This window comes from Peromyscus leucopus, chromosome 9, assembly GCF_004664715.2.
Source record: "Peromyscus leucopus breed LL Stock chromosome 9, UCI_PerLeu_2.1, whole genome shotgun sequence".
In the NCBI taxonomy this organism is placed as follows: domain Eukaryota; kingdom Metazoa; phylum Chordata; class Mammalia; order Rodentia; family Cricetidae; genus Peromyscus; species Peromyscus leucopus.
The window spans coordinates 113,855,511-113,868,072 of NC_051070.1; the positions used below are offsets into that span (position 1 = coordinate 113,855,511).

The following is a 12,562-nucleotide window of genomic DNA, read 5'->3' on the forward strand; positions in this document are numbered from 1 at the left end:
AAGAAAAGGTATATTTACCTATGAAAATATTACAAATTTACTATTATCATCATTGATTAAGTCAATATTAAGATCTATGTAGCCAGTATCCATGGATAACCAGTAGCAGCTACCACTTGTTAATTAGTCAATAACTTAACATAAAAAATTAACATCAGAAAAAAGGACCGAACAATCTTTGAGAGGAAACAATGTTAGGTGTGTAATTACTCTGAGCTATTCTTACTTAAAATGATACTAAACTTTAAACTTGACATCACAGATAACATCTGTTGTAGCTCTCCCTTGCACTTAGATTTATAACAGGTGTTTACATGTCAAGCTTGCATTACATATATACATGTATAATTCTATAATACTTTTCACACTGGATATCCCTTTAATTAAAAGCATTAATTTTTCCAACCTTTGTTGGATTTTTAAGGTCAACATAAATGTGTATGCTTTTAAAATATTTCTGGTAATTTTTAAACTTGCTTGTACATTGTAAAACTGAATACCAAGATTGTTTTATTTAAAAATTTTACAGTATTCTAACTTTGCATGACTTTGAAATGAAGGCAAATCTCTTGGCTGAAAACAACAGAAATAGGGTTGGGGAGAATAAGTAGGCACAAATTTAGGAACAGATGCTAAATGTGGCAATTACAAGAAGCTTCATGAAATAGCTTCAGCTTGTTATATTTAGGGGCAAAAGAAGGTCATGCAATATATCATGGTTGGACCAATCAAGTGAGTAGCAAATGTGCTTAAAAGTCATGCAGCAGAGTACAGGAAACAACTGGATATTCTCCTGTGCCTACCCACTACTCTTGTATGCACACACATGAGCGTTTCTTACACTTTATTCTCCAGGTAAGTCAATTGTTGCTTCTCAAGTCACAATTAGTGACAAATCTTAATAAAGGGCTGATGCAAAAGCGTTATCTTTTTATTCACAGATTTACAAAGTTGCATGTTTAACATATAACTAAATATTTTAATGTTGATCAAATAAGATAAAGCATAATGCTTATAAGCCCAAGTTTCTGGCTTTATACTAACCTGAACCTGATTAGCACTGGTCCGTGCGGAGAAATTGACATAGAAAGGGAAGTACTTGTCTTTTTCCAAGTGGTTCATTAGCTTATCCTTCACATACACTGACTTTCCTGTACCAGTTGGACCCACAAAAAGCAGTGGCCTTTATGAAAATAATGAATAACATAATTCAAAATGGAAGAAAGTAGGTAAGCATTTTTATGGAAAGAAACTCAAATAAGTAAAAAACTTTAAATAGTAGTTAAGTCATTTCTATCTAAAACCCCACATGCGTAAAGTTGTTCGTGAAATCCCAGTAAAGGTAGGACCAAGGAAGTGGCTCAGCAGGTAAAAGCACTTGCCTTGCAAGCCTGATGACCTAAGTTTGGATCCCTGGAACGCATGTGACAAGGGACCTGGGAGCTGGTGTCTGCAACCCCAGCATTCCTACTGTGAGATGAGAAGCAGAGATAGGAGCATTCTCCAAAAGGTTACTGCCCTACTAGTCTGGAGACACTGAACCTGTATGTAAAATGCATAGACTTGTGGAGGGGTGGTGGGTTGTATGAGTGCATATGTATGTGCAGACATGCACAGGCACAACACATGTATGGAGTTCAGAGACGACCATGGTAGTTTTCCCAGGTACTTCCCACCTTTTGTTTGAGACAGGGTCCCCCACTGGCCTGGAACTTGGCCAAGAAGGCTAGGCTAGCTGGCCCATGTGCTTTTAGGGTTCTGCCCATCTCTGTCTCCCATCTTGCCATGGCTGTGATCACAAGTGTGCACCATCATGCCCATTGCTTTTAGATGGAGTCTGCTCCGCGTGCTTAGGAAGTAAAACTTTACTAACTGAGCCATCTCCCCACCCCAGAATCTATAGTTTTTCAGTAGTAACAACTATGGTTCCGTTAAAACTTTGGAGTGAGCAATAAGAAATTCTGAATTCTAGGTTTTCCAATAACGGTAGCTATCATTTAGAATAGGTTAACTAGCTCCCAGCCACAGTCTCAGTTGCCTGAAACTCAATGACCTTAAAGCTTACTTTAAAAAATGCTACTGTTTTATTAGAATGGAACTGTTACATTTAGAATTCATGTTTACAGTAGAGTTTCTTACTTTCCATAGGTAATACTCAAATCCATTAGGAAAGTATATCTTATTGTGTCCATCGTGGGGACTATGATGTCTTGAATCTTGGTACGTTTGTCTTCTAAACTAGAACTTTTAATTAATTCATTCCAGTGGAGCCAGCGACCCCGGTTTTTTAACTGTAAGAGAATATGTTTTAAAAAATTATAACTATGTACTTGCTACATCTGAAAGAATCTGTTCAATACTTACAACATTTGCTTCTTAAAATTTGAGCCCTTAGATAAAACATAACAACTGTAACACAATGACATTTTACCTATTGACAAGGAAAAGTTAACTCAGTTGAAAGATGGGTAAAGAACAGAAGCATGCCGTTTACAGAAGAATAAAGACAAATGGATCTGAACTGAGATAACATCAAGAGTCTGTTAACACTCACAGCCAGAGCCTCCATTCCTGGATGACTAGCACTGGAAAAGGGACTTACTGTCTTTTTTGAAAAGTAAGTGTTATTAAGAATTCTAAATCAGAAAAAAAAAAAGAATTCTAAATCAGGGAGGGACGGCTCAGTGCGCAGGAGCACTGGCTGTTCTTCCAGAGGACCCAGGTTCAGTTTCCAGCACTCACATGTCAGCTCGCAACTGTAACTCCAGGTCCAGGAGATCTGATGCCTTCTTCTGACTTCTCTAGGCACCAAACATGCACTTAGCGCACATACATACATGCAGGTAAAACACCCATACACATGAACATTTTTAAATATTCTAAAGGACACCTCTCAAAATTAAAAACTTTAGCCTTTTCCCCATTTGTAATGTAATATTATAATAATTCTATAAAATGTAAGTAACATTTTTAGTAATAATGCAGATTAATAAGTAAACATCCATGAATCTACCACTTAATTAATACAAGTAATTTTTAATGATAATCCAAAGAATGTAAACATCACTTCATCATAAACTCAATGTATCTAAAATTTATGTCCTTTATTTTTTGAGATAGCTGTAGCCATGGCTGTCCTGAAGCTCACTATGTAGACCAGGCTGGGCTTGAACTCACACAGAGCCGCCTGCCTCTGCCTCCTGAGTGCTGAGACTAAAGGTGTACACCACCATGTCCAGATGAATTTATGTCCTCTTAATATCTAATCTTCTCTAAATGCCTTTAATATGCCTTTTTGCATATGCTGAGTATTTATTTCAAAGTATTCTAGTGTAACTTAAGTTGCAATTTGTTAGATTTTGGTTTCGTATCTTTCAGGTCTTAAAGTAAATGAGCTATAATCTAACTAGAAATAAAACATCATTTGGGACCTCTGTATTTGTTTGCTATTTTGTCTTTTTGGCCTAGGCTGATGCTCAGCCAAGATAATCAGCAGAGCTGTACTATTAAAGTCTTTTAATTCATGCTGAGTGGTGGTGGGGCATGCCTCTAATTCCAGCACTCTAGAGACATAGGCAGGTGAATCTCTCCGAGTTCAAGGCCAGCCTGGTCCAGGATGGACAGGGCTACACTGAGAAAACTTACCTTGAAAAAAAAACAAAAACAAAACAAAAAAGTCTTGAAATTCTTTTGAACCACTGGCTGAACATGCTGCTGTCCTGATGTCTTCCAGTCAGTACCAGCCTCAACCATTATTCTCTTCTCCTGATTCCTCTTCCCTTTTCCTGGCAGATCCCTAGGTTGCCTACTATCGAATAATAAGAGTTAATTCCTGGCCAAGTAGCCAGAGTCTAGGACCCGCTCCAGTGCTTAGCTGGTGCTACGAATTGTTTGCTGTATTCCATTAGGCAAACAGGTGCCACAGCAAGCCTATGGAGGTCAGTGGACAGCGTTTGGGAACCTGCCCTCTCCTTCCACTGTGGGACACACATGGCAGAACTCAGGGATTCAAGTTTGTGGGCCAAGTGTTTTCACTAATGGTCATTTCACTAGCTCACAATTAATTTTTTTAAAACTCTTAGAGTCATATTAAAGTTATATAGACATGTATTTTGGAGTTAAAAGTTTTATTAGGTTAAGAAAAAGATGCTGGATGTGGTGATGCATACCTTTAGTCCCAGAACTTGGGAGACAGAGGCAGGCAGATCCCTGAGTTCAAGGCCAGCCTGGTCTACAAAGTGAGTTCTAGGACAGTCAGAGCTACACAGAGAAACCTTGTCTTGAAAAACAAAACAAAAACAAACAAAAAGATTTAAAAAAGAACAGTTCTCAATTCCCATTTTCTCTTTCCCAACAGCAACTCCTTTTACCTATTTAAATTGGATATTTTGATATTTACTTTCAGTTTTTAGAAAACATGCTTATACTATTGTCTCTTGATTATTCACTTTTAGATATTATTTCACTGACTTCCTGTATGACTAATAAAGATAAAACTGTCTTTGGTCATATTCTTAAATTCCATGTTTATATGATTTGTGTGAAGGAATTCATTTTCCACCGATAGTTGGGTTTGAGTCCTGTCTCTTTCTAGATTTCTATAAATAGGTAAAATTATAACCAAGGCTCTAATTAGATCTCATGGTTGTAAAATAAAATTTGCATGAATGAGATGATGGATTAAATATTTTCTGTTTTAAAGAAGGCTATTAAGAATTCTTTCGCCGGGCGTTGGTGGCGCACGCCTTTAATCCCAGCACTCGAAAGGCAGAGCCAGGCGGATCTCTGTGAGTTCGAGGCCAGCCTGGACTACCAAGTGAGTCCCAGGAAAGGCGCAAAGCTACACAGAGAAACCCTGTCTCGAAAAACAAAAAAAAAAAAAAAAAAAAAAAAGAATTCTTTCACAGAGCTGGGTGGTGGTGGCACACACCTTTAATCCCAGCACTCGGGAGGCAGAGGCAGGCGGATCTCTGTGAGTTCGAGGCCAGCCTGGGCTACCAAGTGAGTTCCAGGAAAGGGGCAAAGCTACACAGAGAAACCCCGTCTCGAAAAACCAAAAAAAAAAAAAACCAAAAAAAAAAAAGAATTCTTTCACAGAGTGGAAAAGCAAGTTAAAGTTGCATGTGACATCATAAGCTGTGACTAGAACAAGTCTACAGGAGAAAGGAGGGACACAGTGTCTCAGTGCGGCAGTCATCACTCAGATGAAAACTCGGGCGTCGTGCCCGCTGCCCCAGGGCTTTGTGTTTCACATGTTGTCTTCACATGCGCTTTAGGTCATACCTCATACATGTAGTCATAGACCAGGCCTTTTTCATCAAATGGGCATTCCCATTTGCCCACAGAGTTGGGCATTGGTTCTTCTTCATCTTTCCCTGTCACAATCAATCGTAAGAAATTATCAAAAGCAAGGCGGCCGTTTGTATCACAACTTGCTCCAATGGACCAAATCAAAGAGAATATAAAGCAGGCCTGTTGGGGAAAAAGTTAACCAGAGTGACTGTTTTTAAATAACATTTACAAGGAATAACTATAATTTAATATCTTAAGGCCTGATTACTGGGAAAGGCCATGCAAATAAACAAAGTAGAACTTAGTACAGGGAAACCATATAAAGAATCATTTCTTCCGCAGGAGTGATCAAAGACTTAAGTGCCTACATCAAATGACCTAGGGACATCTATTCAATTCATCCTCACATATATTCCTACCAGTGAAAATGATATATGTATACAAATATTTGTTACATCTCTCTTTCTTCAACTGGAAGTCTGGTTATTTACAGGATGTCCCACATGCTGATGGATACACAGCGGTGAAAATGATGTAACTCTGTTAACACTGACATGGAAAAATCAAGACATATTGCAATTGAGATGCAAATGAGTAAATATAGTTTGTAAATATAATTAGTAAATATTGACATATAAAATACACACAGGAAAGAGTAATATATATATATTACTTTTACAGGGCTATGAGGGGCACCAACAATAGTTGCCTTGAGGGTGGCTGAAAGACTGGTATAAACAGAAAATATGCTTTTGACTTTTGAATTTCATTCTATGTCCATGCCTAATCTGGCTAAATGAAAACATTGCCCTCAAATTTTCAATCAGGAATCAATCTACATATCTATCAATCAATACTTATGAAGTATTCTGAACCATGTGATAAATTAGGAGTTTGGGTGTATCAAGAGAACAAAAGTTTTCTGGAAATGCACAAAATTATAGATAGATGGACTATTCCTGGGATAATTTTATGAAAGCTAATAATAATAGCTGTGGAAGAATGTGAACAGATAGTCCTGAAAAGACAACTCCAAACATAGACAAGACAGGTAAACAAATGTCACACAACACATTTGTGAAGGGATGGAAGATGCGAGGGAAGGCTTGTATTACATTTCATTTATTTATTTGTGTGTGTGTGTGTGTGTGTGTGTGTGTGTGTGTGTGTGTGTGTGTGTGTGTGTGTCAAGGAGCACATGTGTGGAGGGCAGAGGAAACTGATGGGAGCTGACTCTCGACTTTCCACTCACGTGACTCCCAGAGATTAAACTTGTCAGACTTGGCAGCAAGTGCTTTTACCTACTGAGCAACCTCGCTTGCCTAAGAGGTAGTTTTTTGTTTGTTTGTTTGGTTGGTTGGTTGGTTGGTTTTGTTTTTTGTTTGTTTGTTTTGTTTTGTTTTGCAACAAGGTGGAGGAAAAACCATGAGAGGGAAATGCTGCCGCCACATAAAGACAAGGGGAGGGTAGAGTGCATTAAGAACAAGGCGGTAGACTGGAGAAAGGTGTAGGCAGGGAACAAAGATGTTTAGTTTTCTTCTTTTGTTTCCCTTTGGTAACTTCTGTTCACAATTGCTGTAGTCTCTGATCTTCTTTGAACTCTAGACACTGGCTAGCAAGGACTACTACTAATGTCTCCCCAAGTCCTCCACTGATTCTGCCTGTATCCACCCATCCCAGTCTTTCACAGCCAGTTTCTGTGCTGCCTCTAGGCCTGCTTAGCACTAAGACAAACAAAATCAGCTAATGTAAAGCGAGTGAGTTTAACACTGCACCACCCATCAAGGGACTATTAACATATGGTGCTTCATTAAGAATAGCACAGTTTGAGTTCATTCTGATATATTTTATTTTCTTTAGATTGTTTTTAGAATATGAATGCCAGGTCAGGCTAACTTAGTGTCCTCAGCTATTATTCAGTGATCATCAAAAAACTGCTCTGGATCTTAAAAGGTCTTTCTGAATACAAATCTTATTTTCTATTACCACATTTTATTTTTTTAACTTAAAACCACCTTAAATATAAAACCAACCATAATCCAAACACGAGTGTGCTTGGTAGTGGGTTCATTTTCCAGCACATTACAGAGGAGTATCTCAAAGAGGCGTGTGAGAGAGACAACTGCATTGATGTTACTTGTAGGAATCAGTTCCTGCAAAGGGAAAATAATAAAATGCTTTTGAAATTTTCCATCTTATTTGGAGAAGAAATGTAAGTAAACATTTCGTTTTATAAAAATGGTAAGAGCATGTACATTATTGATATGTTCTTTTAACATTTAAACTTACAGAAAATAAACTGTAGGCACAATAAAACCATGTCTCAAAAGGTTTTAGTTTGGCTTATCATATGACAAACTTTGCACAATGTATTCTTATTCTAAATCCCATGACAAATGGAAATTAGGTATTATACAAAGAATAAACAATATTCTAAGGATAGCTGAATGGAGTCTCTTATAGCCATTCATTAAGTTATTTATTCTATGTTTATGAAAGACATATTATATTTATAACCATGGAGCAAGCTGGGAGATGTGGAAATAAGAGACACAATCCCTGGAAAGGAGCCACACTAAAATAAAACAGGCAAATATAATATAGTGAGATAATTCTATAAAGGAGGCAATCTCAGAAGAGAGAGACGGCGCTAGAGTACTTGGGGAGGAATAGGCCCAGAAATTGCTTTCAGGGAAACTGGAGAAGGATAAATAACAAAGGGCCTTCCTCCCAGGAAAGAAGAAGGTGAACTGAATTTTCAAGGAAAATAGAAGTTAGGTAAACAGAGGAGAGGAGGGCAGGATATTTAAGATAGTAAAATTATATAACAAATACAGGCAGATACGGACTACTAAGGTGAACTTACAGGATATAAAGGCGGGATGACAAAAAAATTATGCTTCAGGAGCAGACAAGAATCAGACTCTGAGAGTCATATGGGCTTTGTTAAAGGTCATCATAGGACGAAGGCTCCTTTTAAGGACTTTTAAGTGGGGAATAAACAGGATGAGTGGGCGTTTAGAATCTGTTCTAACTGTAAAATGTGGACTGCACCAGAGCAGTGCTACTGGAATGATCCAGACAGGAGAGAAGTCAGATCTGAGGCCACACTCTCCAGGGAAGGCTGAGGTATGGAAACGGCTGGAGCGAAGACAGACACAAAGATTACTAAGGAGGAGATGAGCCAACACAGAAAACATGACAACTATGAAAAGAAACCCCATCACTCACTATCTGAAAGATGGAGCTTATTTTGTTTTTATTTATTTTTTACAGTAGTAGGGATTTAAAACTGAGAAATTGCTAACAACTTTGATTTTCCATATGAAGTCACCATAAATAATCTTTGCAATGTAGAATTGTCTAGTGCTTTTCTTTTAATACCATATTTTTTTCTCTTCCTAAAATCGTATTTTAGGATGGGAAGCCATTGAGTTTCTTCCGGTATCAATATATTAATGATATATGTGCATTGTCACTGAATGGTGGTCTTCTATATTATGATCCCAAGAATTTATGGTAAAAGATCTTTGAAGATGTAACTAAAAATCTGGAGATGAGGACATCATTATGAACTATTCAATAGGCATGAAATCTAAGACCCCAAGTGCCACAGAGAAAAGGCCGTGTGAGGCTGGAAGAAGGGACTGGAGTTATGCAGCCGTGAGCTACAGAACTGGAGCCACCGGAATCTGGAAGATAAGGAAAGATTCTCCCTTAGCATTTCCAGGGAAGCACAGCTCTGCCAACATCTTGATGTCAACCTCTAACCTCCGGAACCTGAGAAAGTAAAGTTCCGTTCTTCAGGAAACCACATTTGTAGTAATTTGTTATGACAGCCTCAGGAAAATAGCACAGCATAAAGAATCTTCACAAAATGCTAAACACTCATGTGAGTTTAAAAAGACACATATTTACAATATTTTAAAATCTATTTTTATTAAAGTGTGTGAATGTCTCTCCTCTCTCTCTCTCTCTCTCTCTCTCTCTCTCTCTCTCTCCTCTCTCTCTCTCTCTCTCTCTCTGTGTGTGTGTGTGTGTGTGTGTGTGTGTGTGTGTGTGTGTGTACACATGTGCATCTGAGTGTAGGTGGGCATCAGAGATCCTGGAGTTGGAGCTATAGACAGTTATGAGCTACTCAACATGGGAGCTGGGAACTGAATGTGGGTCCTCTACAAGAGCAGTATGTATTCTTAACCACTGAGCCATCTCTCTAGCACCTAAAATATTTTTTAAAATATAGGGATTTTTAAAGGTCTAGAAACTATGACTTGATATAAGTATTCTAGTTAAAGTAAATTTAATCTTTTAAGTTATTTGCAATTTAAGCAATATAAAATCAAAGAAGGCTGGGCATGGAAGGGACATGCTTGTAATCTCAGAATTTGGGAGGCAAAGGCAGGAGGATCAGAAGTTCAAGGTCATTCCCAGTTATATAGTAAGTTCAAGGCCAACATAAAAAAAATAAATAAATAAAAGAAAGGTAAAGAAAAACTGGCTTTAGTTAGTCATTCTAGCACAGTGACTGTAGATTTAGTTAAGTTGGACAGAATCTTCAGAAATCAGTTAAGTCAGAGAATTATAGTGCTGTTACCTTGCATTTTTTCTTACGAAATGCTAAAGAAGGTGGTACCAGCCATCTGAAAAGTTCATTCAGCAGAATTTGATATTCTGGTTCACTTAGAGGCTCTCTCAATGAATTCAACCATGAAGCCACAAGGGGTTCCCATCCTAACTGTGAAGGTTCCAAATAAATCATACCACAACGACTCACAGTAGCAGGCTGGAGAAAAAAAGATTTTCTTTTATCTGACAATTATCAGCTAGCACTTCAAAGTCCATTCATGATCAGGGTCTGCCTGTTTTTACAGTCTAACACACACTAGATGTTCCCCATTCAGTCAGGTCCTTAGACATCCTATACCTCTTCATGTTTGTACATCATCCAGTCATAATTTGAAATGCCCAATCCTAGCTAATCTCTTTGAAGAAGTCTTGACTCTCCTGCAAAACTAGGTTAAACACAAACATCTTCTAAGGTCTTTCTCTCCTCATTACCCCCATGGATACTCAGTTCCCTCCATACTCTTAGAGTACTTATGTGTAACTATGTGTTGAGATTATTTATTAGCATGCTTCTCATTCTTTTAAAACATACATTGAGTCTTATTCATTTGTATACCCTCGGTGTTAAACCCATTTTAGGACACAAAAGAAAATATTTTAATTAATGAATAAACAAACAAATAACAAAATACTATTATATCAAGAACTCACGGAAGCCTGTGAAAGGTCCATTGTTTCAAAGATGAGGCTCATCTGCGGAGACATTTGAATGATTTCTCCACTCATAAGGCAAAGCTAAGGGGAAATATTTTTCACATATTTTAAAATTTGGGTAGAAGTAATCTGTTTATAGATAAAGCACATGCTACCATATAAAGACATGAATATGGCAGGAAGCAGAAAAAACTCTAGTCTAGTCCTGTGTTTATGATGTCTCCTTATCTTCTTTAATCTAAAACACTCCCTCTTTTATCATATATGTTCAAAACTTGAATTCATCATTTCTCTCAATTCTCAACTTTCCCATTATTATTAAAGCTACCTTATCTCAATCTCCATGGCTTTGAGATTATTAAATTTTAATAGTATTAGTAACTGTTATTATCAACTATTCATATATCAAATTAATTTCACTGCAAAGTCTTTCCCACATCTACTTTTCTCTTGGTTTCCTCTTCGCTCCTACAATCACCATTCTAGACTCAAGTTTACCTTGTCTAGTCATATGTCAACAGTGAAGCCTCTAACACTTCTGGATTCAGCTCCTTAGGTATAAAATAGAATGGCAAAGAGTTGCATTGTGTAATATGGTAGCTACTGGCCATGCGGAGCTATTTGTATTTAAGTGACCAATGTAAAATTAAATGAAGTTTAAAGTTCAGTTCTTTAGCACTGATTTTCTTGGTGCCAAAGAGGAAGTGAGGGCCTTATGCATGCTAGGCAGGCACTCTACTTTTGGGCTCTCTCCCCACCCCAAGGTCATTTCTCCAGCTCTACTAAGCCATTCTGCAAATGACACATTAACAAGCCATATGTGACTGATTGATGGATACCTTAACAGTGCAGATGTTTCTAGAACTGTAGGAAAAGTTCTACTTGAGAGAACTTGTCTAGAATACGTTTTAAATGTATATCAGTAAACACTCCTCTACTTGCTACCAAGTTAGGATAACATCATCATTCACTCTACTCTACTGTGTTGTCTACCAACCTCTTAGACATCTACCAACTTCTTAGACTTCACCATCAAGTGCAAGTCAGACATCTGGCAACACCTGCCTTGCTATCACCTACCAGGCCCCAACCATAAAATACTTCATTGCTACTTCATAACTGTAATTTTGCTACTGTTATGAATCGTAATGTAAATATCTGATATGCAGGATATCTGATATGTGACTCCAAAGGGGTCATGACCCACTGGTTGAGAAGCACTGCTAAGCAGATGTGCTTCCCAGCTTCCACTACGGCTAACTAAAACTGTTTCATTGCTTCTTACATCTGCAAAGAACCAAGATTTACCACTTGACGAAGACAAGTTGTCATAAGGCTTGTTTTTCATTTTCACCATCAACTCTGAATATCCAAACTTCCTGGCCATCCTCCCTTCCATCTAATGTGAGAGCACCCTTACGATTGAGTTGAAATTCTTATATTTCATTCTACTGGTTAGTTCCTGCTTTCTGAAGCATCAGTACTTGTCAGTTTACTTTTTACTTTCAGCACAATCAATATTACTGAGTAAAAATAAGGAAAAAAATAACGACCAACAATGATAAGGTACTTGGCCATAAATTTGAGTATTAATTAAATGAATTTACTACTTAGTAGGACATTCATTTCATATATGTATGGAAATCAATTGGGCAGGGGAAAATGACCTATTGGTGGAGTGCTTGTTTAACATATGCAAGGCCCCAGGATTCAGTCTCCAATGCCACATAACAAGTATGGGAATAAACTGAGATACACACAGATAGGAGAATACTCATACAGATATGAAAAGAATAAGGAGCAAAGTCGAACACAACAACACAAATCCCTCATGTACATGGATGGAAACAGGAAAGCACTGAAGAGCATGAGCCCACTGTCAGATGTGCAAGACCCACTAAAACCAATTATTATTGATTAAGGGGTGATCTCTAGAAAATGGGCTGACTTCGAATGTGCAGGAATGACCCTTCAGGTGCAGAGAATTTTA

The 12,562-nt window shown here is 37.7% G+C and overlaps 1 protein-coding gene across 3 annotated transcripts in view; it reads right to left on the reverse strand.

Moving 5' to 3' along the window:
* Nucleotides 1-12,562, reverse strand: part of Dnah12 (dynein axonemal heavy chain 12) — a 175,954-nt gene that overhangs the window by 88,208 nt on the left and 75,184 nt on the right. For all 3 annotated transcript variants that reach the window (XM_037208770.1, XM_037208769.1, XM_037208768.1), the window contains 6 exons: nt 10,570-10,653; nt 9,887-10,075; nt 7,326-7,445; nt 5,284-5,472; nt 2,140-2,291; nt 1,045-1,183 (listed from right to left, as the gene is read on the reverse strand). In XM_037208770.1, the coding sequence (XP_037064665.1) occupies nt 1,045-1,183; nt 2,140-2,291; nt 5,284-5,472; nt 7,326-7,445; nt 9,887-10,075; nt 10,570-10,653 (873 nt within the window). The remainder of the gene's footprint in view (nt 1-1,044; nt 1,184-2,139; nt 2,292-5,283; nt 5,473-7,325; nt 7,446-9,886; nt 10,076-10,569; nt 10,654-12,562) is intronic.